Source organism: Pleurodeles waltl, chromosome 9 (genome assembly GCF_031143425.1).
Source record: "Pleurodeles waltl isolate 20211129_DDA chromosome 9, aPleWal1.hap1.20221129, whole genome shotgun sequence".
NCBI classification, from domain to species: Eukaryota; Metazoa; Chordata; class Amphibia; order Caudata; family Salamandridae; genus Pleurodeles; species Pleurodeles waltl.
The window spans coordinates 617,021,114-617,048,869 of NC_090448.1; the positions used below are offsets into that span (position 1 = coordinate 617,021,114).

General features: G+C 46.5%; 1 protein-coding gene across 1 annotated transcript; it reads right to left on the reverse strand.

Annotated features, from left to right (window-relative positions):
• Positions 1 to 2,987: 2,987 nt before the first annotated feature.
• LOC138259738 (nucleoside diphosphate kinase B-like) lies at positions 2,988 to 12,341 on the reverse strand. The gene is made up of 3 exons (XM_069207630.1): positions 12,212 to 12,341; positions 5,091 to 5,203; positions 2,988 to 3,233 (listed from the first exon to the last, which is right to left on the reverse strand). Exons 1-3 carry the CDS (start codon positions 12,236 to 12,238, stop codon positions 3,110 to 3,112), a joined length of 264 nt encoding a protein of 87 aa, XP_069063731.1. The 5' UTR covers positions 12,239 to 12,341; the 3' UTR covers positions 2,988 to 3,109.
• Between the last annotated feature and the right edge of the window lie 15,415 nt (positions 12,342 to 27,756).

Below are 27,756 nucleotides of genomic sequence, written 5' to 3' on the forward strand. Positions count from 1 at the left end.
TTGCTGCGTATAAGGGTGAAGTAGCATGGTAAAAATCAATAAAAGGAATATTACTTCATCTATGCTGCTTACATGCTGGCAGTTTAGCATAAAAATGGGTTCAGTGGTGTGGTTTTTACTGCACAAATCAATCAACATCCATTCAGGCTGATTTTCGGTAATTATTTACACTTGTGAATTGTATTTTGTTCATTTTGGCCAATTCGCCATTGACCTCAGAGGAAGTAACAGTTGTTTGACCCAACTTTAAGACATGACAGTAAGCTAAAGAATTTAACAACTGTATGGCTTTTGTAAACTGATTAAATGCTGGAAGACGTCTGGACAATTTAATCCGGTTTTGGAAACACTTAATTCTGACCAAGGGCACACTGGTGGTATTGCAGTCAGTCACTAAAGCAGCCACCAGAACAAACCGCTGAAAACATAACTGTTCACCAGTTTGTGAGCTTACTTTCACTGGAGTTAAAGTCACAATTTTGGAATTAAGTTTGAGGCTTTAAGGCACAAGGACGTTCAAGTGGTCTTCCTTTTAGAAATACATAGTTGCCAACCCTGCAAAGTGTTGTGTTCAGAAACTGTATTTGCATTATTCCTACAGTTAAAAGCTTTTTGCTTTCCAGTAATTATATATATTTTTTTAAATGACAACGTAATCACTTTCAATAAAACAGTGAAACAAGCCTTGGGGCCTGGCCCTTTTTACGGGGTCATCCCCCAACTTTTTGCCCGCCTCCTCCCCTTTTTCTGACTTTTTGTTCACTTTAGGGCTCTGGGCACTTTATCACTGATGACCAGTGTTAAAGTGCATATGCTTTCCCTTCCAAATGTGAAATGACTGCTTACACCTGATTGGCTCATTTAATTTACCTGCAAGCCTCTTGTATAGTGGTATCCCTTATAGCCAGGACATGTACATTAAATGCTACTAGCTGGCCTGCAGCGCAACTTGCGCCACCCACAAAAGTAGCCTTTCAAACCGGTCTCATGCCTGCCACTGCAGAGCCTGTGTGCAGTTTACCGCCACAGTGGTTCAGAATCTATATTTGTTTGCCAGTAACTCCACTTTTACTACATTGAGGTCATCCCTAAGGAAGCCCCTTGGTAGCCTTATGGGCATGGCGCTGTGTAGGTAAGCTGTAGGACATGTGCCTTTTTGTGTGGTATGTCCTGGTATTTGGTTTCTCACTGCTGCCTCTCATAGGGTAGCATTAGGAATGCCCCTGCATATGACTAAGTGGTATTTTCTAATCTTTGAGCGTGGGCATATTCGGTCTGGTTGAAATGGCAGTGAGAAATGCTGCTTACTGCGGATTCCATATTAACAGTTTATAAATTCCAATCTTAGAAAGTGGGCATTTTTCTGTGCTTATGACCCTTGTGATTTTACAGCATGACTCCAATCAACAACTGGGGTAGAGTGACAGCTTCACTTGGTGCATACTTTCCAGACAGCCATCACACAGGAGGGGCCAGTTGTAACAGAGGATACATCTGCATACTAAGTGGTCTTCCTGGGTTGGTAGAGGCAGTGCTCACTCACATTTGTATAAACCGTGTCCTGCCCTGACAAGCTTGTTTACCCCCCTACTGATGTCTGGACCAAGTGTGGAGGAGAATAGGCATTTCTGGAACTGGTTAGAGCCGGTAGGAAACTTCTACCCACTTCTAGAAGCTGAGTATAAGTATAGTGGGTTGTGCCCAATGTTTCAAGGCACTGTGTGGGATTTGTAACCAGACGCTGCTGGCTCTGCATACTACAGAGGACTAGTGTAGTGCCAAGAGGGATCCGCTGCCTACTGATTGTTGGGTGGCTAAAGGGACTGCCACTCTGTAAAGTGACACTGTGGTCTGGTATGCTGCTGTTTTCCCATCTCTGGGTGTCCCCAGTGCTCTCCCAGGGGCCAGCCATGATTCCAGAGAGGAGAAGCAGGGGGGAGTTGCGGAGGAGGAAACCCCCCCCGCAGAGCACTATCCTTTGCCTGGGGGGGGGGGGGGGGGGGGGGGGGGGGGGGGCGGCTCCACAACCCAAGGAAGATGCCACATTTCACTGTTCTTTCATCCTCAGTTTTTGCTATATTTCCCAAACTGATGTAATGTGTTGTTTTTGCCTCACTTGGGTAATGTGAATATTCTCATAATCTGCTTTGTGCGCACAGAGAGGATGTGTTTTATGACATGTGCAAGTGGGAAATTATTCTTTGTGTTTGCACTCATTATCTGACAACTACTTGCTTAGCAGTTTATTACTGATTTGTCTTTTTGGTCTACTTATGTGTTATGCAATACAGTTTATTTTTTCTAATAACTGGTTGTGAAGTCTCCTTTTGTGGTCTCCTGAACAGATTAGGTCAAAAATTAGTCTCTAGGTCACTAAAGACCCTGGTGCGCATCACTGGCACTGCTACAAAGTAATAGAAGGTGTGGTGGTATCAGCATTTTTAAAATATATTGCAAGGGGGCAGGCAGGGGGAAGAACAAGGGCTATTGCATCCAGAGGCTCCAGGACAGCTGCAGTGACGTCGGGCTCCTGCCATAGTTCCTGTCAAGAAGGTCTGACCATTCACCCCCCCACGGTAGCAGAGCATCTCATATTGCCAAGTTAGGCGGTCAGTCTCCAAGTCTTCTGCAGCCATGTGTTAAACCCTCCGCGGGGGAAAGACAGGAGTTGCCCTAGTTCAGTTGGAGACTTGTCTTGGTTCCAGAGATCCAAGAAACCAAAAAAATAGGCAGCTGTTGTGTGGTCTCTCGTACGCTAGGGCGTCATCCACATAAAGCGAGACGGCACCAGTTGGGGCCCCACACAGGACCTTCCCCGTAGCAAGGTTTGTAGCGCACATGCTGTTGTCAGTCTTACCATTGCTGACACATTGAAATACCAATAAAGAACTTTAAAAAATAACTGATCACCCTTTTAAACTTCTGTTTACATTGCACCCAACTAAACAAGAACATGTGAGGTCACAAAACACCCATAAAAGCAAACACGCCCGGCAAAGTGTTTATTACAAATTGCTTCGAGCTGAGAAATACAAGGCAATAAAAAGCTTAAGGTGCTCCCCCAAGGGAATGATCTTTAAACGAAGAGGCAATGATGGGACCCTTTGCCTCAGTTCCCCTCGTTGATCCATTCGTTGGCACAGCTAGTGTAAGAAATCAGCTCTTCTGGCTTGAACCACAAGTTGATCTCCTTTTTGGCACTTTCCACAGAGTCACTGCCATGGCATATGTTCCTATGGGAGGAAACAGACATTAGAGTGCAAAGAGCAGCACCTACATTTGATGCACACCATTACGACAGTTTGAAGGGTTCACAAAACCGAGGACAGTGCAGATATGCGAAACCTGAAGACTACACATACTGGAAAAAACAGCAAATTGATAGACATGTGGGCTTGGTAAAAACTGCTTTCGATACAAGTAGTTTTAACATCTTGGATGGTTTCGTTCAAGTAACCTGCCTGCATCAGAACAAGATAGGTCCGTGCCCACAGTCAGCAATAAAGGGACTAGGAGGCAGAAGAGATTAATGAGCGTGTATTAATTTACCGTCATCCCACACAAAAAGCTTAAGGTTGGACTACTAGGGAAAGAGTTGAAATAAGAATGGAAAAAACCACACCACAAATAGATAAGCTTTCATTGTTCACTTAACTGAGATGCGATTTGAACGAGCTGGTTTCAAATCAGCCTCGCATGGCAGTCATTTCCATATCAGGCAGTGTTCTAGTAGGGCGGGGGGGGGGGCAAACATGGCTGCAAGGCCTCTGCCATGGGAACAGGGGTAATTTGCCTACGTTGTCCCGGAGTCCGTCCGCGCTGCTATGGTTCTGCAAACTGGGCCAAATACGCCCTCAGCAAGTGACTGCGATACATAATCACAGCCCTCATGACTAATTGAAAAGCACAAGCTTAAAACCCAATCACCAGCTCTAGAACCGACTGTTCCAACTCAGTTTACAAAAAGGTACTTTAATCTATGCACAACACAATACTACAAAGGAACTGATCATACAAACACTGGCAATTCTGTTACAACACCTTAAATCTGTCGTCCAATCTCTATGAAAATGGAGCTGTTGGCAGACTTCTAACAGGTGTCTACCTCCCTTCTGGCACTCAGTGGTTAGATCTATCAAGAAGGACCACTGGGGGTGGAGGGGGCAACTTGCTCAGCGCACTGGATAGTGATAACAGAAGACCAGAGGCAGGCCTCAGCTCAAAATCTTTTTCACGTTGAAAAAAAAAGCTACTCTTAGCAAAAGAGCCAAGTGAATTTCTAACGGAGCCTCATCTACTTTGCCCCCGCTTTAAAGGCGGGGTCTCCTCCATCCAGCTTCGGGAATATGCTTATCTTAGAGGGAAAAGGCTTGTTAAACAAGCAAGTTGACAAAGCCTAAACACTTTACATAAAGCAGGAGATAAAAACAGATGCCCGTTCCCTGTACACATTGTTCCAATCTGCTTACGAGGAGTCTGAAAGGATGGCTGCCACTGAATTATCAAAGTAAATGCCTCTGCAACAAGGAAAACTGAAAAGGAAAAAAGCTGTGTGGGGGCCGGGGGCAGGCGGGTTGGGGTTTAAGGGAGGCCAACCAATCTGGAATCAGAACACACTAGCCAGCAACTGCCAGAAAAGCCCACGAGTAAGCTGCCTTTAACAGACTAAAATCGACTAAAACCAACACTCCCATAAACGCAGCACTAGCGCAAATAATGCAAGTCTCCATTGCGTGATCAGTCTCACCTGCAATTCTTTAAAACTACACACTTTGTATTAAGTCAATCGTGTTCTCGTTTGGAGTGTTTTTTTTTACTGGCCGTGCACTCTGGGGCCAAGGAGACTTTTCCCGGAAAGGGGGGGGGGGGGGAAGAGGAGTAAATGCATTAATTAGTCCTCTGTACCAGAACTGCACATTTTCTTACAGCGGCAATTAATCACATGAGAGCAATGACAAAAATACAGAGGGAAGCCCTCTTCAGGGAAACCTTTTCATCATGTGTTCATATCCACAGGGAGTGAGTGACTCATTTGATGCCCGCAAAGACGTTCCTCCCTGGGCCACATGCACACCATTTTCATCACGTACCTGCCAACATGGACGCAGAAGTCTCCCCGGATGGTCCCAGGCCTGGAATCAACAGGGTTGGTCTCTCCCAGCATTACCCTGCCAGTCTTCACCACATTAAATCCTTCCCAGACCTGAAAAAAGTAAGCAGTAACCTTCAAGCAAAAAATAATTGTCACATGGTCAATTAAACACGACCCATCGTGTTTGTCCACTGGAATTCCACTGCACAGAGCTCCTACTGTACATATTCTACCAGTAAATGTATGGCATTCACGTGGAGTGAATTCTCAAGTTAAACTACCCAAGCAATCACATGGGAAACATTAAAGTTTGTTAGAACTGCAAAACATTATAAGGGTGATTCTAATACATGGTGCTGCTTTTACTCAACTGAATGCGAGACTGAAGAGATGTCCCCGTATGCGCAAGTATCAAGTACAACAGATCAGCTTGCATGGAGGCTCCATCTTACCTGTGCAGTCAATCTGAGCCCCAGTTCCCATGTTTGTCATGTGCTGAATAGTTGCGGAGCAGCCTATGCCTACACAAAGGTAGGCAGAGCAGAAATAAATACAGGATTTTGATGCCTGTACTTGCTCTTTTGCTGTCCCTCCCAACTAGAGTACGGATAGCACTCCCCCACATAACCCCTCCTCCCGCCCAAAAGGGAATTAAAACTTGCCAGGGCAAACTTGAAGGAGAAAGTTAGTGGTGATTCAAATAAAGGATCAATGATGCATCTTGCCAGAAAAATCCTTACAAAATTAATTGTGGTGTAGACTGTGGCTGCTCTACAAGTCTCCAAGCATGATATGCATCTGGAAAGACACTGTTCTCTAGCGGAACGTGCACAGACTGCACTGTGCAAGATGGTAAACAGCCATGGAAGACCTAGTCTGTTCTTTGTGGCCAGATGGATGGCTGTTGACAAGTTAAGATTTGGTCATGTGAAAGGCCAGAGTCTGCTGGTAGTCAAGCCAAGTTCCTTTGTCCAACTTACCGAGGCTATAAAAAAGGTACATACATAAAAAAAGCTTAACAGTTACATAGGCAAAATAGACAGTAATGCATTTTATATTTCATTTTTAATATTTGATGAATTAAAAAGATTCAGTGACCCTATGAAAGTCAGCAGCAGCTCATCCTCATCAAAAGAACCCACATCACACCCCACCTCAAGAAGCCACACTGACTCCCGATCCAGAAGAGATACCAGTTAAAGATGCTGACCCACGCACAAAGCCCTGCACAATGAAGAAAAAGCATCCATCAGCAAACTCCTGACCTCTGCTTCCTCACCAATACACCCCCCCGATCCACCAACCAACAGAGGAGGCACTTTCTCGCCTGGCTGCCAAGGCGTTGAGCAGCCTTTCACTGCACCTCAGGACCACCCACTCACCCCAGCAATTCTGGAAATAACTCAAGACCTGGATATTTGAGTGAACAAACCATGCAACAGCCAACATCTCCAGCACCTCAAGACGATTTGATGCACTTTAATGTTGATTGATTAACTTCTAAGAAAAGATATACAGCTTAAACTCCCTTAAAGTTCCTGCATCTTACGGTTGCAGTTAGAAAGGAGCAAATGCCACAAAATGTCATTAAGAGACTGGAGGTGCATCCCAAAGTTGGCTAAAAATCAAGGGTTTTAAAATAGTTTAATAGTGATACAAAAGTAGGGTTTATAGCTTTAAAGAAACAAAATGGCTAAAAGTCTTCTGAGAGCCCATCACAGGGATATGCTGATGTCTGGCACCCCCAGTAGACCAAAGTACTAAGGAAGCTCATTAACATCGACGCAGTATCCACCACCCTGAACCAAAATAGGGATGTGTTCAACTCTCCAGCTACTTTGAGACCAACCAGTTGCTTAATTCAACACAATCTGGATTTCACCCAGGCTACAGCACCAAATGCACACTGGAAGCGCGATGCCATTAAAATGACGAGACGCCCATCTGCTGTTCCCAAAACTGGCATTGTTAACAACACCCAGGTAGTTAAAGTCATACACCGTGCCAAATGAGTGCCCCTTCACCATTAATCTGCAAAGTTTTCTGGTCTGGCCCACATGCCATAATGTGAGACTCCCCAAAGCTGGTGACCAGGTCAAGTAAGCCCCCCTTAAGAGTTAAATGATTCAACCAGCAGAGCTCGAAAAATCCACTTGACCACTCATCTTTTTTGATCAGGTCGAGCTATTCTCATCCCTTTTGGCAAGTTGCCACTGAACAGGTGTTGTGTTCAGTTGAAAAGTGGAGGGGCTATAAAAGATGCCTTTAAATAGTGTTATGTCAAATTTGCTCTGTGTTCACAGAGAGGTCAAAAGTCAGTTTTTCTTACAATTTATTTTCCTTCTGACTGCAGAGTTCCAGGACTTTGAGGTGAACTGTGGGACCGCCTGCTTAAAATGTAAAAATATAAGGATATAGGATGTCAGGTTTTTCCGAACACATTTAAATGTGTAAGTATATTTCAGTAGTTTGGAAGTCCTTTGTTTTGTGCGATTAAAAATATTTCAGTAGGATGAAAATTAATCAGAACACTTTACATGTTGAGGTGCAAAGGATGTTTTCTGAAACAGAATTTTCAGAGATTAATACACTATAGTTTTCAGTAATTAGCAGAGAGGTTATTGGATATTTCTTGGAATGAGCGTGTGTAGATGACAGTATGTTACCACATCATGGTTTAGTAATATATTTATTAAAAACAGAAACACTACTGCCCTGATGGGAATGTTGTTAGTAAACTAAAGCCCTAGGTTATGTGGGCTAGACCTCATGGGTATATGGGCTAGATTCTTGTGATACATGCAGAAAGCTTTAGTCTACTTAAAGACTAGATTGTTTTTGTACTGCAGAAATGCTGAGCTTACATAGGTGCTATCATATGAGATTAAGAACAAGGTGACTAAACTATTTGCCTAGGATCACAATTGGAGACCTGTTTACGGGTCAAGTACATTACTGTTAGGTCGAGTAACATGATTTTTTGAGCCCTGACCAGTGTACGCAATTCCTTGGGGTCTATGCCCCAAGTACTGCATTGCCTGCATAAAGCAGTACCAGTATAGGGACCCCAAGACCATCACTGGATAGTTTGGTTATGGTGGGGCACAGGTTGTTAATATGACAGGTGGGGTCTGAAATAAACCCTTGGTGTACCCTTAGGGGTAAGAGGAGGGAAGGGGTTAACAGTCAAGACATTTTTCCTGTAGAACCAAACCCTCACTACTAAATTATGTGTGATTAACACACAAACTTCACTAATGCGGCTTCAACCCACAAATCCAACTGCCACAGTTTAGGTCGATTGATAGTCAAACGCTATTGACAAATCCATAACAGCAGCAGCACCTGGCGACAGTATACTTGCCAATAAAGGTTAAAGCACTGCTCCACTGTACCCAGACCCTGGCAGAACCCAAACCGAAAAGGACAAGATTTTGGAATAGTTTCCCCAAGTCTAAGCTATTAAACATCACCCAGGCAATTATTGTGAGAGAGCCACCAATAAGGCCGATGTGGAAGGAGGGGAGCATAAACAGGTTATTTGCTAGGTGGTCTTTATCACTGAAACGCCCGCTTACTTAATCCTTCTGGATTTTAGTTATAAAACTTAAGAATCAGCTTAACAGAGTTTGGGTTCTTGAATGTAACCATGTAAGATGCCTGAAGACCTGAACATCAGTGCCTACACAAACTAAGCATAATTCTACTTTCAACATGTAGACTATACAAACTACTGCAACAGATTGCTTCGACACCAATAGATGTGTGCCCACAGGTAATGTAACCAATGACTTTCAGCAATGCTTATGTGCGAGTAGGTGGCACCATATGGTTCTGCAGCAGTTTGAAAGAGCCACACAAGCACTATCCAATGTGCACCAACAACTATTTCTAGGTTCCTGTGCCCCTAGACTGATCCAGAGCTCCACTTCCACCCACATCTTTGACAGACCCCAAGCAGGCTAAAAACAGTGGTCCAAGAAAGTAATTTCCCCAGAAAAAGTCAGGATTCAAGCTGAGCCCCAAACTGCTGGAGACAAATGTGTCATGGACCTAAACGACATGTGCCTCTGGTCCTTGCGCTACATAAACTCAGGCATTAAGTGCAACCTTACGCACCCAAAGAATCTAGGATCAATAGGCAAAGCTTTAAGTCGCCAGGCTCAAGAGGCTGCATTTGATAGAGGTTCTGCTCTTGATTGCAGTCACGTCTTAGGCCCCGCACAAAGGTAGTCACACTCAAAATCTGCTGGTAGGTTGAAAACATACCATAAGCACAAGAAAGTCAAGCAGGCCTCTATACCTCCACTTAATCTGGCAAGAGACTGCAATATCACGTAAACAATCTGATGTTCTGTCAATCCTTGCAGGCCCCAAATTCCCCAAGCCATCACTGACACAGCAAAAGTTGCTACCTTCAAGTAGGCAGTGAGAACAAATACCTGATCACACCAGCCCTGCAGTATTAAATAACTAAAGCACACCCAGTGGTTATGCGGCCAGACTTTCAGCTTCTTCCTTCAAACCAGCTCTGTCAGACAACAGAAGTCAACTTTGGCTCAAACGTGTTCCAGGATCATAGCCAATGTCTTAACACTAACAAGGAGGGGGAAAACCTGGTCTACCCTTCTTTATAAAGGAGGGCTGTATTTTGACTTGCAAAATGCCAAAGGCCTAGATACCTCAGAGCTTGTCTCACTATCTGGTCTAACAGAAAAAAGTGCACAGAGCAGGATAACACCTAGATTTACAGTTGCCTACTCTGGAAGCCAAAGTCAACTGGACTTGCAAAATACAAGGCAAACTAAATGTGAGCCACTGCTACTATTTAATGACGCCCTTACTGTCATGGCCACTTGGTTCAAGTCATGTTCAGCAGACCTTTGCTTAGACTGTACAAACCAGCTGAGTTTTCTTCTCTTAAGACGCAGAGAAACACCAATCTGAGCGACAGGAAAACAGTTTGGCCTTGAAAGCCTTACTACCAACCACTAAGGGAAGGCTGGCACATATCTTAACAAGCAACATGACTAAAGTGGTACAGCAATATGTATGGTGGTGTAGTACATTGTGCCAGGAGGCTATACATCTGAAGTGGCAAGACAAGCATCTTTTTGGTATTCAGCCACCTATCAGTACCTTAATACCAAAGGGAGATGCCAGCTGTAGACAATGAGTGCAGTCTCCAACCAGGAGTCACACAGGGTATTGATTCTGCAAAGGGGGGTGTCACCTCATCTCTGGACACCTTTGGGGTGCTCCTGGATGGGATGGTCGGTTCTCTGGGTGTTCCCTAATTTTCCCAGACTTGCTGCCAAAAGTGGGGCTTTGTCCAGGGGGTGGCAACTCCACCAGTTGGAGTTGCCCTGGGGCACTATAACCCAAGGCTTGAGCCTTTGAGGCTCACCAACAGCTGGTACGGCTCCAGCAGGGGAAAGTGTAAAGCACCTCCATCGAGGACAGGCTTTGTTTCTGACCACTGAGCACAAAGGCTCCCACCCCATGTGGTCAGAAACATGTCTGAAAGCAACAGGCTGGCAAAGACCAGTCAGTCCAGCTTTAGTAGTTTGGCTAACATACAGGGGGCATCTCTAAAATGCCCCTGGTGCATTTTTTCAATAAACTCCACTGTCATCAGTGGGAGTTCACTGTGCTAAGTTGGATACCAAACTGCTCAGCATTCAGTGAAACCATTTTGGAGCTGTGGAGTTCATAATGACAAACTCCCAGACCCTGTACTCAATATGGCCACACTGCACTTACAGTGTCCAAGAATTAACTTAGACACTGTAGGGGCATATGGTTCCTGCAGCTATGCCCTCACCTGTGGTATAGTGCACCCTGCCTTAGGGCTGTAGGGGTGTCTTACCTTTTGCCACAGGCAGTAGCTTGTGGGCATGGCACCCTGAAATGGTGGTCATGTCAACTGCCTTGCCTGTTTCTCCCCACCAGCATACACAAGCTGCAAAGGGAGTGTGCATGTGCTTGGTGAGGGAGCCCTTTTGTACCAGGTATACATTTTACAAAGGGAATACCTGTGTGCAAAGGGTGTGCCAATTCTGAAAACAAAGGTACAGATTTTGGGAAAGAACACTGGTGCTGGGACCTGGTTAGCAGGATCCTAGCACACCGTCAATAAAAGTTGGCATCAACACCAGGCGAAAAGTGGGGAGTAGCCATGCCAACAGTGGCACTTTCCTACACATTCATGAAATTCACCTTGAGACCTATCTGACAGGAGGGACTTTAGCCTATTTGGTTCTCAACATGTAAGAGGACCCTCCACCATTGGGTGGTCCCATCCATTCCTAAGATGAGGAATCTTCAGTTTGAAATATCCAGACAATGGTGCTACTTGGTGAATAGTCTAAATGCAGATTCCTCACTGTCCACCCACCTCTACTGAGGTGTCTGCTGATCACCTTAAGGTCCCAAGTTAAGTAGTCGCACCATCACCTGTAAATATATTTTTTCCTTCAAATGTTATATGTGAGGGAATCGAAAAAGATCAAGAAATGATGTCAGCAAGCAGGGGTGGGGCTTATGTGAGGCTCCACAACACTGTATGAAGTCACCATGAAGCCATATAATGCCACCTACTTGTACTCCGGGAGCATTGCTTAAAAAAAGTCTCTGGACCCAGTATGGTGCTAGGGAATATTCTAGAGGAGAAATCTGGCTACAATATTGACTATGAACTAGAAAGACGTTACCAATGTTAATTACCAATTTATAGAGAGCTAGGGAGGAAACAAAGGGCTAGGACAACATGATGTACAAGTAAAAAGGAGTTCATACTGGTTCAGCTGCAAGACTATTGTGCACTGAAAACCGAGGCAGGCTCATCCAAGAGGATTTACACCAGGTAGTTCCCAGAAACTAGGGCCTGGTTTACCTCAGGGTATAAAACACGGATCTTTTAGGACATACTTTGGTCTTTTCATTCCACATTCTAGGAAGCTGGCTGGAGCTAACTCAAGAATCTTTATTGGTATGAGGAAATTGGAATTCTAGGTCAGCACACAAATGCCATTTAAAAAAAAAAACTTTAAATGGAAGAGTAACTCCATAATTTCAGAGTAGTAGGGATATACACATCATAGACCATTCTACACTCACCATAGGAACAACAGGGCCAGAGCCCATATATTAAACCAAACCGGAGTAGAAAGGGCGATCCTTCAGGTCAATGTAGTGTTCCTTCAGAAGTTCATCGGAAGCCTGCAAGTGGCAAAGAAAGTATTGTTACCTGGGTGATGAGAACTCAACCCTGGTCATGCCAGTGATCTGAGTACAGCAGTTCACACCCAATATCACAGTATATCATTACCCAATTACGGTGTATGCTTAGACCCTATCAATTGTGTACACAAAACGCAAACCAAAGACTACTCTCACCTACATAAACTTCATTGCCACCATTCAGTATCCCTTCTGATCAAAGCGCTTGATTATCTCTCCTACCAGGCACCGTTGAACGCCATCTGGCTTGATGCAAATGAAGGTACGTTCTGTAATACCGTTACCAGACATGTTCCTAGAAGAAGGCAAGAGGGTGACAGAAAACTTAACATTGTTCATAATAAGGTGTACATCGAAGTAAACAAATTGGGCTCCCTACACAAGTCAGCTTCAAATCTAAACGTAAACTTCACACAAAAACTAAGGTTTAACAAAAATGCATCAGTCCATTTTTTATCGGACCGAGTTACAAAAAAAAGCACTTCGCAGAAAAAGCAGAAGCTAGCCTATTCAAAAGCACAATTTAAACGACAAAACTGGAGATTGTAGAATAAAGTTAGAGCTGCAGATTAAATAACTTCTAAGGTAGTCTGACTTCTCGATCACTGTAAGGCTATCCCATTATTCGGGCACAGCAAGGAGGCTTCTCTGGAGATCTGACTAGGCTCCCTGATTAAGCCAGGTCAGGAGAAAACAGGTCTGTTCTGAGTTGTGAAATACACAAATCCTAAAGAGTGACAAATATGTCTTGTACATTCCTCGAACTACTGTAGGGGATAAAGTACCCCCTTCCACACATGAGTATCGTCTGTCACTGCGGATTACAATGGACAGAGAAAGGAGGCTGAAGAATGAGGTGAATTGCAATATCCTTCTAATGTATTAGAAAGGTTGTTATTCCTTATAATACATCTTCAAACCATCACCCCTCCCACAAACCACTTGCATCACTGGTATCTTGCACTTGTGTATATTACAGACATGGATAAAGGATCACCTGCACTGCAAACGTGTTTGCAAAAATAAAATTCTAATTCAAATCAGATTAAGAAGGTTATGACTCAGATTGTGTGGATACATGCAGAGATCTGATTGTTCTGGTCATTCTATACCATGGAAAAACACGGTGCCATAAATACCTTTCCACTGGTCACATTGTTATTCAAAAAAGATCAGAAGAGGGCCAGTTCCTGTTTTCGTTTTTTAAACTTCTGCTGAATGATGTTCCCGATGGCATGCCTTTCACCTTGGCTGCTCGCACCATATTGAGAGGTCAGAATTCAACTGCAATAACTTAGTTGAGCAGATACATTATTTCTTAATTACAGGTGAACGAAAGACTACTCCATTGTCGTACATTATATGGATATTTCAAGTCACCAAGGAGATCCTTGATCATGTAAAACAAGAAAGCAGATGCTGTTCCATTATAAGTTCACATAACTCAAGGTGACATGCAATAGCCTTCTAATGTATTAGAAGATACTTTATTCCTTGTAAGTACGGCCACACCATCACCCTTCCCACAAAATGCTTAAATCCTCAGCGTTGCTCTTCATATGAAAGAACGCCCGTAAACGTAATTGCGCTATCTAGTGCCAAATAAACACCAAAATGCAGTTAAGATATGTTGCTTAAGGATGCTGGAATTCGTTTAATACAAGTCAGATTTAAAAAAAGTTGTAGCTCAGAATGTCCAAGCCTGCAGAGATTGTTTTCCCTATAATTACACAAAACATTAAAAAAACATTTCCATAAGTATTCCCTTTCTGCTCATCGAGCAGATATAAACAGCAGAAGGAAAAAAACTGTTTCGTATTTGAATCTGCATCTTTATACACCGTTTCCTGAAATTCCCCTGGGCTGCTGGATCTGGCCGGAGACCCTGACATCGGAACTAAAAAGGCCCTTAGTTATTGCACTTTAGGCAACTTCATGCCTTCCTTGCAAGGGGCTGAGCTAGAACGTGCCTGCAACAAACAAATCGGAGATTGGCTTTTATACATGGATTATGTACTCTTCCATGTATTCTAAAAATATCAAACCAACTGAGAACAGAACACACTGCAGCTAAACGAGAATCAAGACTATGGCAAATAAGTTTCAGGAAGAAAAAACCCTCAAAGGCATAACAATCCTTTAGGTTCTACATCCTAGGTGCACTTCCTGAAGAGTAGATTTCCTCAAACCTAGCATTTCAGAAATGTTGCACCGGATCAGGCATCCAAAACAAACGTTTCAAGGGCAAATACAGACATTAGTCACACATACATATTAAAATAATAATGGAGAGATGACTTAGGCAGGACGAAGGCTCAGAAAAGCGTGAGGTAGCACAAGATTAGTACCTCTGAACAGATGTGGGACTTAACGAGCAGGTACACAAGGAAACTGTTTACAAGCCCAACACAAAGAGCTGATACTCTTTACTTTGATTAATCTCGTTCTGCAGGAGCCATCTATAACCTTCTCATGGGAAATGCTGCCAAGTTACATTTCTGAGTCACCGTGAACCTTTAAGAACTGTTGACCAGCTGATAACTGGTTCCAACCAGAAGTAGGGATTAAGCAGCCGCAGACAAATAAACCGTTGTGTAAAATGAATGTTTACTGGACCCGTGTTGTGTTGCATGTGCGCTTCTTTATAGTGGAGTCCCACTAAACACCCTACTTTCGGCAAAATGACGAGCTTAGTCCATTTATAATAGATAATGTTTCTGGAGAAAATATGACTTCGGGTTAACATGAGCTCATCTTTACTACATCACATTTTCTATATAAACTCGCCGCACTTGGCTTCTAGAAGACATGCTATTGGCCTACTGAAACCGACTACAAAATTACATCCATTTTGCTCCCAAGAAATGATTTTTTTTATCCGACACTTAACACGCTGCGCTTGCAGGGTATCATTTCACAACTGTGCAAATGGTCATTACCATAGAAGCACGCAAATACACATCAGCATGCGGGCAGGCTTCCCGACATATCAGTCCTTGACAGTAGGTGGCACACCCGTCTGGGAAACACGCCCGTCCGTCGTAATTATTTCCCTTCAAAACGTAGCTATACTTTCTCCGCATGCCGCCGATGGCTTCTGCAGGCAGCGAGACTCAATGTTATATCTGAAGACGAGGGGGTTGGGCGGTCTCGAAGGCAAGGATTACTTCAATGCACTAATCCTGGCTGCCCGATTTCACCCACACAAAACGCTTTATAAACCGTAAACTCTAGCTGAGATTTGATCCCCGGGGAGAGAAGGCACGAAAATGATGTCGCTTGTCCTGCCACCACTACTTCACTTGCAGTCACAGCGGGCCACCGTTACCACAACTTCATAGCCACAGAGCCGTGGAAGCGCAGGGTCGAGCCAGAACACGATACCAGTCTTCAGTGTAACTTAACAGTTTGTCCGCTAGTGAATTATAAGTCCATAGTAGACATTTGTGTACTACACAAGCAGTTTATACAATATTCCTAACTCGAACCTAGAAGCTGAAAATGGCATCAACAACGGTAAATCATTATGCTGCAGCATTCAGGGCTTCCTAAGAAAGAAAAGTGCTAACGTGAGAAGACCCGATACGAGGATGTCACTCATTCAAACAGGAGCTACAGGAAGACTGGAAGGCCCCTCCTATAAACACAACATGTAATCTGTGGGTAGGGCCATCCTTAAACTGCCATGTTTACTGAAATTATATTTTTACAGAAAAAAAGTTGATGCAAGACCCTTCTTTCGGATTACTACATAGTAATGCATCTGGACGGCACAATTAGATAAGGTGCATTCAGAAGAAACCCCCATAAAACATATTACAAAGTTCCTGAGACTATCCGTTCGTTGCTATGCATAGTGCCATATACATAACCCCTTGTCCCTGTCGGTTTATGCTAGACTTTTATAAATCGGGAACTCTTACTCACCCCCACAATATACACTCAATAAAAGACGAGAGCATTCGATATTTCACCCTTCCCCGCCAAAAAACTAAAAAAAAAACTTTCTAACTGTAACAAACCTGTTCCAACTCCGATCCACACAAGCTCTCAAACTCTTATTGGGCACTTGAACGTGCCACCAGAACTTAAAAAATAATCCATTATTTTGAGAATCAATCTAGACCACCACCAAAAGAAAAAAACTACGTAAACCTTCAACCCACTTCGATTTCTTCCTTAGACTTCGGTCCTTGCTCATTCGATATGACGTCCCATTTAAACCCAAACAGCTGATCATTTAAAATATAATGTAAACTGAAATAAAGTATTTAGACGAAAATCACTATATACACCAACAGGTGGGCCAATCACTAATAGCAGTGCGATATATTCCGTAAAAAGCTAGCAGAACAGAACACCGGTGAATCATCACGGAAATGCGTGCGTTAAACATCTACCACTACTAATGGCAAAATAGGGCTCCTCAGAAGGAAGCGGGTGCAATGGATAGTGCGAAGCTACAAGTCTCCATATATTACAAATACAAAAAATATGGGATAAAAAGTAAGCCTGCACTCCGCCTACCATTTCGGAACGCGGCAAAGGCCAACCACCTCCCTACCACCCAAGATTAGATAACCGCAGCCAGCATCATGAAAGATGAGGACAAAAAAAATATACATATATCAGGAAGCGGGCTCAGCTATCCGGAAACATGGAGCCAGGTTATGGCCATGCATCCATTTCAACGGGTCATGGTACACAAAGGGAGCGCGGGTCCACGTATAGAGAAGCGGTGACGCTCAGCCGAAGAAAAGTCATCGCCGCACCGTGAAAGTGTTTTACCTTAAAGGGTGGTAGGTACGTGAACGGCAATTACAATTGAAGACTAGGGTGTGCGTGGAGGGAGAGGAGTTGAGGAGGCTCCGAAGAACTGGGGAAAGGAAAGAAGTGTTGCTGGAAACTGGATTCTAAACTCTGTTGTACCTGCTGCAGGAGTGCTAGATTTCCTCCGTTGATGGAAGCAGCGGTGGGCGAAGGAGAGCAAAAGTGAGTGGGAGAGGCAACCGGAAGTTATATACTGCCTGTGAGCTGCCGGCATCGTTTCGCCGGTTCCCATTGGCTCACTTGAGATGCTGCCTTTCCCCCTTCCGCCATCTTATTGGCTGGGGACGCGTGACTGTAGCCACGCCCACGTATCGCTTTACACCCTGAGGGAGGAGCAGGATATGATCAGCAGCAAGGGGAGAGAGAGACTACTTCCAATTAGAGCAGTGGTCTTCAAACTTTTTAATGTTGCGCCCCCCCAGTTGAAAAATAAAAATCATTGGGCCCCCCCTGAGAATTTTTCACAATTATTTTAGAAAGATGGCAATGCTTAAATAGGTCTAAACCTATTTAAACATTGCAGTTAAGTACTGTTACCTTTTTTAAACTGCAATAACATGCTTTTGCTTAAAACAAAGGCATGTTAGCTGTATAATATTTCTTTTGACCAGAGTTTGGCGCCCCCCCTGGGATCACTTGAGGCCCACCAAGGGGGGCCCGCCCCCCAGTTTGAAGACCTCTGCATTAGAGAAATATTCCTTACCGTCTACCAAAGACTAGGTAACAAAGACGTCAGGTCCAATCTAAGTGCGCTATGTCCAAGTTCACCTTCAGCGCCGGTAACAGCAGCTGCTGTAGTTGCTATGAAATTCTGTTGGTTCTGTGTTGTCTCTTAGTACAAAATATTGCTATGAAATTCGTATATCTGTTGGTTCTGTGTTGTTTCGTATTACAAAATGCTCTCCATTATTGGTATCCCTGGTCAGTTTCGAGGCTTGGCATAGGGGTTGCAAGGTGTGTTCTTAAGCGCCGTTCTGCTGGTGAGGGCTGGCTTCGGTGTTGGTGGATGGTGTAGAGGTTTGACAGAGAGTGTTATGCTGGGAATTCTGCTGGCGGTGGGTCTGGAAACCTTGTGATAAGGCTGATTAGTCCATTTGGGAGCTCTGACTTCTTTCTGGTGGTCTACGGGCTGGCGTTACATAACTGTGTTCCTACAGTATTTCAGGTAACATCTTCATCCCAGTCTTTACTTCCTCCCTGTAGTGTTGGGGGCCCTAGGCTCTCATGCTGTGGAAGTAAGGTGACACAGACTCATATTTTGGGTTCATGAAACTGGTCTCAGTGCGCCCGGCATCTTTATTTGCAAGGTCACCTGACTGGTGACCCCTGTGATGGATGGGTGTGGGGTGAGCGTGGAAGCCAGCCCTCAGCAGAGTGGCTGTTGGAAACACTAGAACGTGTCCTGCAGGACATACATCCTGTAGGAGGCTGGACTGGCTTGTGGTGAGTACCAAGGGGTACTTACACCTTGCACCAGGCCCAGGTATCCCTTATTAGTGTATAGGGTGTCTAGCAGCTTAGGCTGATAGATAATGGTAGCTTAGCAGAGCAGCTTAGGCTGAACTAGGAGACGTGTGAAGCTACTACAGTACCACAAGTGTCACTTGCACAATATCATAAGAAAACACAATACACAGTTATACTAAAAATAAAGGTACTTTATTTTTATGACAATATGCCAAAGTATCTCAGAGTGTACCCTCAGTGAGAGGATAGGAAATATACACAAGATATATGTACACAATACCAACAATATGCAGTATAGTCTTAGAAAACAGTGCAAACAATGTATAGTTACAATAGGATGCAATGGGGACACATAGGGATAGGGGCAACACAAACCATATACTCCAAAAGTGGAATGCGAACCACGAATGGACCCCAAACCTATGTGACCTTGTAGAGGGTCGCTGGGACTATTAGAAAATAGTGAGGGTTAGAAAAATAGCCCACCCCAAGACCCTGAAAAGTGAGTGCAAAGTGCACTAAAGTTCCCCCAAGGACATAGAAGTCGTGATAGAGGAATAATGCCGGAAAGACACAAACCAGCAATGCAACAACAATGGATTTCCAGTCGAGGGTACCTGTGGAACAAGGGGACCAAGTCCAAAAGTCACAAGCAAGTCGGAGATGGGCAGATGCCCAGGAAATGCCAGCTGTGGGTGCAAAGAAGCTTCTACTGGACAGAAGAAGCTGAGGCTTCTGCAGGAACAAAAAGGGCTAGAGACTTCCCCTTTGGTGGACGGATCCCTCTCGCCGTGGAGAGTCGTGCAGAAGTGTTTTCCCGCCAAAAGAACGCCAACAAGTCTTGCTAGCTGCAAATTGTGCGGTTAGCGTTTTTGGATGCTGCTGTGGCCCAGGAGGGACCAGGAGGTCGCAAATTGGACCAGGAGGTAGAGGGCACGTCGAGCAAGACAAGGAGCCCTCTTAGCAGCAGGTAGCCACCGGAGAAGTGCCAGAAACAGGCACTATGAGGATGCGTGAAACGGTGCTCACCCAAAGTTACACAAAGGAGTCCCACGTCGCCGGAGACCAACTTAGAAAGTCGTGCAATGCAGGTTAGAGTGCCGTGGACCCAGGCTTGGCTGTGCACAAAGGATTTTTGGCGGAAGTGCACAGGGGCCGGAGTAGCTGCAAAAGTCGTGGTTACCAACAATGCAGTCTGGCGTGGGGAGGCAAGGACTTACCTCCACCAAACTTGGACTGAAGAGTCACTGGACTGTGGGAGTCACTTGGACAGAGTTGCTGGATTCAAGGGACCTCGCTCGTCATGCTGAGAGGAGACCCAAGGGAACGGTAATGCAGATTTTTGGTGCCTGCGGTTGCAGGGGGAAGATTCCGTCGACCCACGGGAGATTTCTTCGGAGCTTCTAGTGCAGAGAGGAGGCAGACTACCCCCACAGCATGCACCACCAGGAAAACAGTCGAGAAGGCGGCAGGATCAGCGTTACAGAGTTGCAGTAGTCGTCTTTGCTACTATGTTGCAGTTTTGCAGGCTTCCAGCGCGGTCAGCAGTCGATTCCTTGGCAGAAGGTGAAGAGAGAGATGCAGAGGAACTCTGATGAGCTCTTGCATTCGTTATCTAAAGTTTCCCCAGAGACAGAGACCCTAAATAGCCAGAAAAGAGGGTTTGGCTACCTAGGAGAGAGGATAGGCTAGCAACACCTGAAGGAGCCTATCAGAAGGAGTCTCTGACGTCACCTGGTGGCACTGGCCACTTAGAGCAGTCCAGTGTGCCAGCAGCACCTCTGTTTCCAAGATGGCAGAGGTCTGGAGCACACTGGAGGAGCTCTGGACACCTCCCAGGGGAGGTGCAGGTCAATGGAGTGGTCACTCCCCTTTCCTTTGTCCAGTTTCACGCCAGAGCAGGGCTAAGGGGTCCCCTGAACCGGTGTAGACTGGCTTATGCAGAATTGGGCACATCTGTGCCCAAGAAAGCATTTCCAGAGGCTGGGGGAGGCTAATCCTCCCCTGCCTTCACACCATTTTCCAAAGGGAGAGGGTGTAACACCCTCTCTCAGAGGAAGTCCTTTGTTCTGCCATCCTGGGACAAGCCTGGCTTGACCCCAGGAGGGCAGAAACCTGTCTGAGGGGTTGGCAGCAGCAGCAGCTGCAGTGAAACCCCAGGAAAGGCAGTTTAGCAGTACCAGGGTCTGTGCTACAGACCACTGGGATCATGGGATTGTGCCAATTATGCCAGGATGGCATAGAGGGGGCAATTCCATGATCATAGACATGGCTATATTCGGAGTTACCATTGTGAAGCTACATATAGGTAGTGACCTATATGTAGTGCACCCGTGTAATGGTGTCCCCGCACTCACAAAGTCCGGGGAATTGGCCCTGAACAATGTGGGGGCACCTTGGCTAGTGCTAGGGTGCCCTCACACTAAGTAACTTTGCACCTAACCTTTACCAGGTAAAGGTTAGACATATAGGTGACTTATAAGTTACTTAAGTGCAGTGTAAAATGGCTGTGAAATAACGTGGACGTTATTTCACTCAGGCTGCAGTGGCAGGCCTGTGTAAGAATTGTCAGAGCTCCCTATGGGTGGCAAAAGAAATGCTGCAGCCCATAGGGATCTCCTGGAACCCCAATACCCTGGGTACCTCAGTACCATATACTAGGGAATTATAAGGGTGTTCCAGTAAGCCAATGTAAATTGGTAAAATTGGTCACTAGCCTGTTAGTGACAATTTGAAAGAAATGAGAGAGCATAACCACTGAGGTTCTGGTTAGCAGAGCCTCAGTGAGACAGTTAGGCACCACACAGGGAACACATACATATAGGCCACAAACTTATGAGCACTGGGGTCCTGACTAGCAGGGTCCCAGTGCCACATAACAAACATACTGAAAACATAGGGTTTTCACTATGAGCACTGGGCCCTGGCTAGCAGGATCCCAGTGAGACAGTGAAAACACCCTGACATACACTCACAAACAGGCCAAAAGTGGGGGTAACAAGGCTAGAAAGAGGCTACTTTCTCACACATCCCTCCCAAACTTTATTGAAAAAGCAAACGAACACCAACCTGTGGGAGAGAAAACATCAACAATAAACAATCACGAGTCTCTTCAGGCAGTCCACCGGACGTGCTGCATGGAACTGGTACAGCTGGGCGCTTGGCATCACGGCACACCTCCGTTGTTTAACCAGCCCGCTCTGGACACGAATGGCAGCGCTGATGACGTCCGGAATACTTAAGTCACCTGTCCACAACATCACACTTAGAGGGTCATTCTGACCCTGGCGGCCGGTGGCCGCCAGGGCCACCGACCACGGGAGCACCGCCAACAGGCTGGCGGTGCTCCAATGAGCATTCTGACCGCGGCGGTTCAGCCGCGGTCAGAAGCGGAAAGTCAGCGGTCTCCCGCTGACTTTCCGCTGCTCTTTGGAATCCTCCATGGCTGCGGAGCGCGCTCCGCAGCCATGAGGATTCTGACCCCCCCTACCGCCATCCAGTTCATGGCGGGAAAGCCGCCATGAACAGGATGGCGGTAGGGGGGGTCGCGGGGCCCCTGGGGGCCCCTGCCGTGCCCATGCCAATGGCATGGGCACGGCAGGGGCCCCCGTAAGAGGGCCCCGAAAAGTATTTCAGTGTCTGCCTTGCAGACACTGAAATACGCGACGGGTGCCACTGCACCCGTCGCACCTTCCCACTCCGCCGGCTCGATTACGAGCCGGCATCCTCGTGGGAAGGTCGTTTTCCCCTGGGCTGGCGGGCGGTTTTACTGGAACCGCCCGCCAGCCCAGGGGAAAACTCGTAATACCCGCCGCGGTCTTTTGACAGCGGCGCGGTAATTTGGAGGGCGGGATCCTGGCGGGCGGCCTCCGCCGCCCGCCAGGGTCATAATGAGGCCCTTAGTTTGGAGACTGTCGGTCCTGTCCCGCCTGGGCTCGCAGTGCTAGAGTCTATGTTCGTTTGATGCAAGTGCATCAGGATCAGTGGGGAGTCCACTTTAAGGATCTCTGGAAGGCATTCCAGCTCCAGGGATGGCACACCTCCAAAGACTTCGGATGACCTGGATAAAGAGGCGGCGTCCTTGAAGGCCTTGGTGCTTCCTGACGTCCATTGGCAGAGCAGCGTCAGGCTTCCCTCTCGTGCCAGAACTCCATCGGAGAGGAGTCTCCTCGAGGCCCTTTGGTGGGCTGCCACGGGAATGTGTGGACTGTGCCATGCCTATCGCAGGTCAAGCGAAGGATTTGCTGAGGAACTGCCCACAGGACCACAACCCGGTTGTGCATGGAGCCACAAGGGTGGGTGTCGCAGGGTTGGTGTGCTCAGGACTCAGGTGCTCTGGCCTCAGTGCAATAGTCTTTGCCTCAGTGCAATAGTCTTTGGGTGACCAGTCTCTGCCTGTGACCTTCGTGCGTCCTGGTGCAGGACGTGGAGCTGCCTCAGACATCTCTTGTGGCAGGATTACTCTCTCACTGGAATCTCTTGAGGCCCTTATTCCTGAATTGCCACAGGACCGCATGGGCTGTGTGGGCCATTGGTATGCCACGCCAGGGAGGTCTCTGTGCAAATCCGAACAGGGTCACGACCAAACCTTCTTCAACCCCAAGGGTGGATGGTCCAGATGGCTGAATGTGCTCTCTTCGGCAGGTGTCCGGTTCACAGGGGCTCATGGCAGGTGTTTGGTTGGTCAGACTCCGATGGTGCCAGGGATGCCTTGTCAGCTTCTGATCTTCTTGCTGACTTTGGCTCCATTCGGGTGGTGCTATGCTCCTCAGGTGTTTTGCGTGATGCACCTCATAAAGATGTCGATCTTGCTACATCTTGTGAAGATCAACAGGTGGTGGTGTCTTCCATGGCAAAAGGATGACTTGAGGGACTTCGTGGCCACTCATGGTTCTTGCGTGGCGTGTGCAATTGGTAACAGGGATGCCATCTTGGTCAAGCAGCCGGTGACCGGAGGCAGGACGGTCGAGCTGGTAAGCGTGGGGCCTGGACGCGGTTTACGCACACTGGCAGTTTAGAGTTGGTCCACCAGCGGAGCTATCTCCAGTGACGTCTGTTCACCCAGGTGGCTGGCTTGTGGTGATGGATACCCTCTTGTCTGTTAGCACTAGTCCTGTCGCTCTTCTCCCTTTCGCACCTGTGGTGGTGTTGATCTTCGGTGTGACTGGTCTTCCACACCCTTCTTGTCTGATCCTACACGTTGTGGCGTCGGGCCACATTCTCCTTTCCTCTTTCCCTAATGTAGTGTTGCACCACAAGTTGCGCTGCATGGACCTTTCACTGAGTTGGGTTGCACCTCAGCCGGTGCGTCGTCTTCTGTCGCAGCCTCTCGCAGGCTGGGTTCTGTCTGTAGGACTTGATCCGCTCTCCTTGCAGACCTTGTTCGTTCCCGCGATCTTCTTGGTGGTCCGGTCCATGACTCGAGTGTCACCTTTCTCTTCCTTCTCTTCGCTCGAAGGCACAGTGTTTGCGCCTCGAGACTGCTGTTGCAGTGCTTGCTCCTGCCTCCGTCTGCTTGGCAGGGCTGGTCAGTTATGCTGACCTGCTGAACAATGGGCCAACGATGGCCATCCTGTGCCGGCACGGCCTCTTCTGCTTGGCATTGGGTCACGCTCTCTGAGGGCTCACTGTCTCTCGGGCTCCTGCCCCGTGGTGTCAGGTTCACCAGCATAGCCCTCTGCACACCTCTGACATTGTCCCTTGCCTTCCTGTGCGCTTTTGCTGGTGTCTTATATGCTCACTGTTCTCTATGCCGGTGGCTTCCGTTCATCACCGGGGCTTGCGGTGCCATTTTCTCGACTGCGGTTGCAGTGGGCAACCACTAGGGGGAGTGTGCGCAACACACTTTGTTCCCCCTCGCTTGCACTGTTCTTGACTGCCAGATGTTGCTTTTCGCTGGGCGCTTGACAGCTTTCGTTGGTGCAGCTTGCTACCTTTGCGGTATTTGTTGCTGTTTTGACCTTATCCCTGGGTAGGTGTACCCGGATGACTGATGGGTAATGAGCCCTTACATGGGATATAGAGAGAGTAATAAGGTTTTTTTACAATATAGCTTTAACAGGTCATTGCAGGAAGGCGGGGACTCATCAGATATGGGGGTGGGATGAGAAAAAATCAGTGAGGCAGTAATGCTGTTTGTATGTATAGAATGCATACGTATTCTATCACAGGACTGGAGGCTCCGATTATGCTTCTCTTTCTATGCTTCAACTTTTCAGCAGCCAGTCAAAACAAAGTTTATAATCAGCAACGCATTCCATGACCATGTACATCTCACATGACCAGCCATAGAGCCCTAATCCTATATAACTCTAATGAGACATAACACCTCCTCTTTCTTTGCTGCTCTGCAGCCAGTTAAGTACCTCAGTCTTATTGTAGACGTGCTTGGTATGCAGTTTCACTCTTAACTTTAAATTTGTTCAGCACATGCGCAAGCTGCACAGCATTGCAACGGATTCTTTGGGGAGCGTTTACCCTCCCTGCGAGGAGCGCTCGCTTTTTCTCGGGAGAGAAGACTGAGGATGCGTGTTATCACTAACGCGCTGTCCTCGTTCTAGTTCAGGTGCTCAGGGCCTCGCACACATGAGCGATCTGCTGTCTTCTGTCGGCAAGGATTTGTTAGTGCATCAGAACACAGGAGAGACATGTATTCCAGTCTCAGACCTCACAATTTGTTTGGCTTTCCGCTTATGCCCGGTTGTGCTCCTTCCTGGACTGTAATAATAATAATTTAGGCTCTGTCTAATAATAATATATTTATATATTTGTGTAAAGGAAGGTCTCCCTCAACACTTTATTTTTCTTTGGGTTTTTCACCCATATCCTTGGGTTTTTCCCTTGGATTAATCCTGCCTTGGGGAAATGTGTTCATTATTGCCTCCCCACTTCTCTTTAAAGTTTATTTGTTGGCAGAAGCTCTCTGCTCCCTGAAGATCACTGCTCTTGCTACTTTTGTGCCCTCTTTCTCCATTATGGCTGATAATGAGGAAGATTCTGGGGAAGGTACTTACTATGATGACCCTGTGGGGTCCTTCAAGCAAGACCTAGTCTGTGCACTTGACACTGGGGTGTGCCACACAGTCAATGTGGCCTTGGCTCAGGCTATCCTGCCTGTTAAGCATCACTTATTGGGCTTCGCTGAACAGGGCTTGCTCCCTAATACTGCGTCTTGCAACTATGATGACTTTTCTTTTCCTGAAGAGCCTCTCAGCTCAAATTCAGATACTAACTGCCCATGATGCCGATTTTAAACAGTTGGTGAGGTCCTTGGCTAAGGACCATGACTATTCCTCCTCTCAGTCCGTCCCAGCCAGGGAAAGTGCTAAGGGCGATACCGACTCTTCTTCCTCACAGAGGCCCGAGGAGGAAACTGATTCCCCTCCCCCTGTAAACCAAAGATGAAATCACGCCACTCTCAATCAGCCATGGAACCTCTGAAAGTCCTCACTTTCAAGCCAGAAGATATTATACATCCTAGGTTGTCCTCCCGGACTCCTCCTTCGGAAGTGGTGGAAAATGTACAAGCTCACATTTGTTATGGTTTTGACAAAGATGTTCAATCTGGGCTGAGATCGGAATGCCCCAGAACTGCTTTTACTTCCAAGGTCACCGAGACCCCTGATATAGACCCCACTCTGGTGACCTATTGGAAGAAATTTTCTAAAGACCCTAAGAATGGCATTGACAGTGCTTGGAGCAGTTGTCAAGACAAGTGCTTTGGATGTCTCTGGCTCTGTCACAAAAACTCTGGAGTTAGGCTTATATGCTAAGGAGTCTGCTACTCCAATTAATTCCGAAGTCCTGTTGGAATGGGCTCAGTGGGCTTTATGCTTTATGGAAACGCCAGCTGCGCCATTACTAGCAAAAGGCATTGTTCCATTCCGAATAAAGTGGACCCAAAATCAACAGACTTAGCTTCTTCAGAATCTGAAGCATTAGCGCAAGGGTTACTCTTTGGAGCTCCTTTTCTCAAGGAATTGTTGAAATTTGCTGCCACTTATGCAAACCTGGATAATGCCCAGGGGTTCTTTGCCCCCTTTTTACCAGAGCAGGACGCTTTAGAGGGCGAGCCTTCGGCTGCAGTTACTACCAAGGTCCTCCTAATGGATACTATTATCAATCCAGAGGAGGTTACCAGGATTCCTCCTCCACCTTCTACACCTCTCAGCCCCAAGCAGGTCTCAACCGTGTCAGAATAGGAAAATCCAGAGGCTCCCAAGCCTCCTATCAGGGTGCCAGTTCAACAGATGTGTCTAATTTCCGTTTGGTTTTGGGGGCAGGATGGCATTGTTTCTGCACAATTGACAAAAGATTACTCAAGATTCCTGGTCCGGTAAGCGATTCATGGTTTCAAGTTGGACTTTTACGATTCCCCAGTACAGAGTGTGTTCCCTCCTGAGATGTATTCTTCCCTACAAGATTAGGAGTTCCTCTCAGATGAAGTTTCAGATCTTCTTGCCAAAGGGGCCATAGTGGAAGCTCCTTCTCACCCTTGCGTTTTCCTCAGTCCCATCTTCCTAGTGGAGAAGAAGGGCGTTTGGTCCCGTTTGGTTTTGAATCTAAAGGATTTCAATGGCTGGATCATTTATCGCCATTTCAAGATGGAGTGCATCCACTTGTTAGGAGATATCCTACGGGAAAAGAATTGGATGGTCCGCATAGATCTTAAAGATGCTTACTTGACCATTCCTATTTTTTCTCCTCATCGAAGGTTCCTGCAATTCCTTTGGCATAGCCGCTGCGACGAGTACAAAGTTCTTCCATTTGGCCCGTCTGGGGCCCCTTGGGGCTTCACAAAAGTGATGCATCTGATAGCAGAATCACTTCAAGCCAGGGGTATTCGTAGGATAATTTAACTGAACGATATCATCATCCTGGCCCAATGCCCCCTTCTGATCCTGACTCACCTGGAGTGGGCGTTTTCTATACATTTCCACTGTTCATGATGATCGTCAGGGCTCTGGCTCAATCTTGTCCTGGTGACACCCCCCTGGGAGGGCTCAGGCTTGGTTTCCGGTGGTTCTGGAGATGAGTTGCTCCCCTCTGTTCTTTCTCCCGCACTGATGGAATCTGCTTCTCGACCCCCTGGGTATTCTTCATCCTCTGGTGCAATCACACAATCT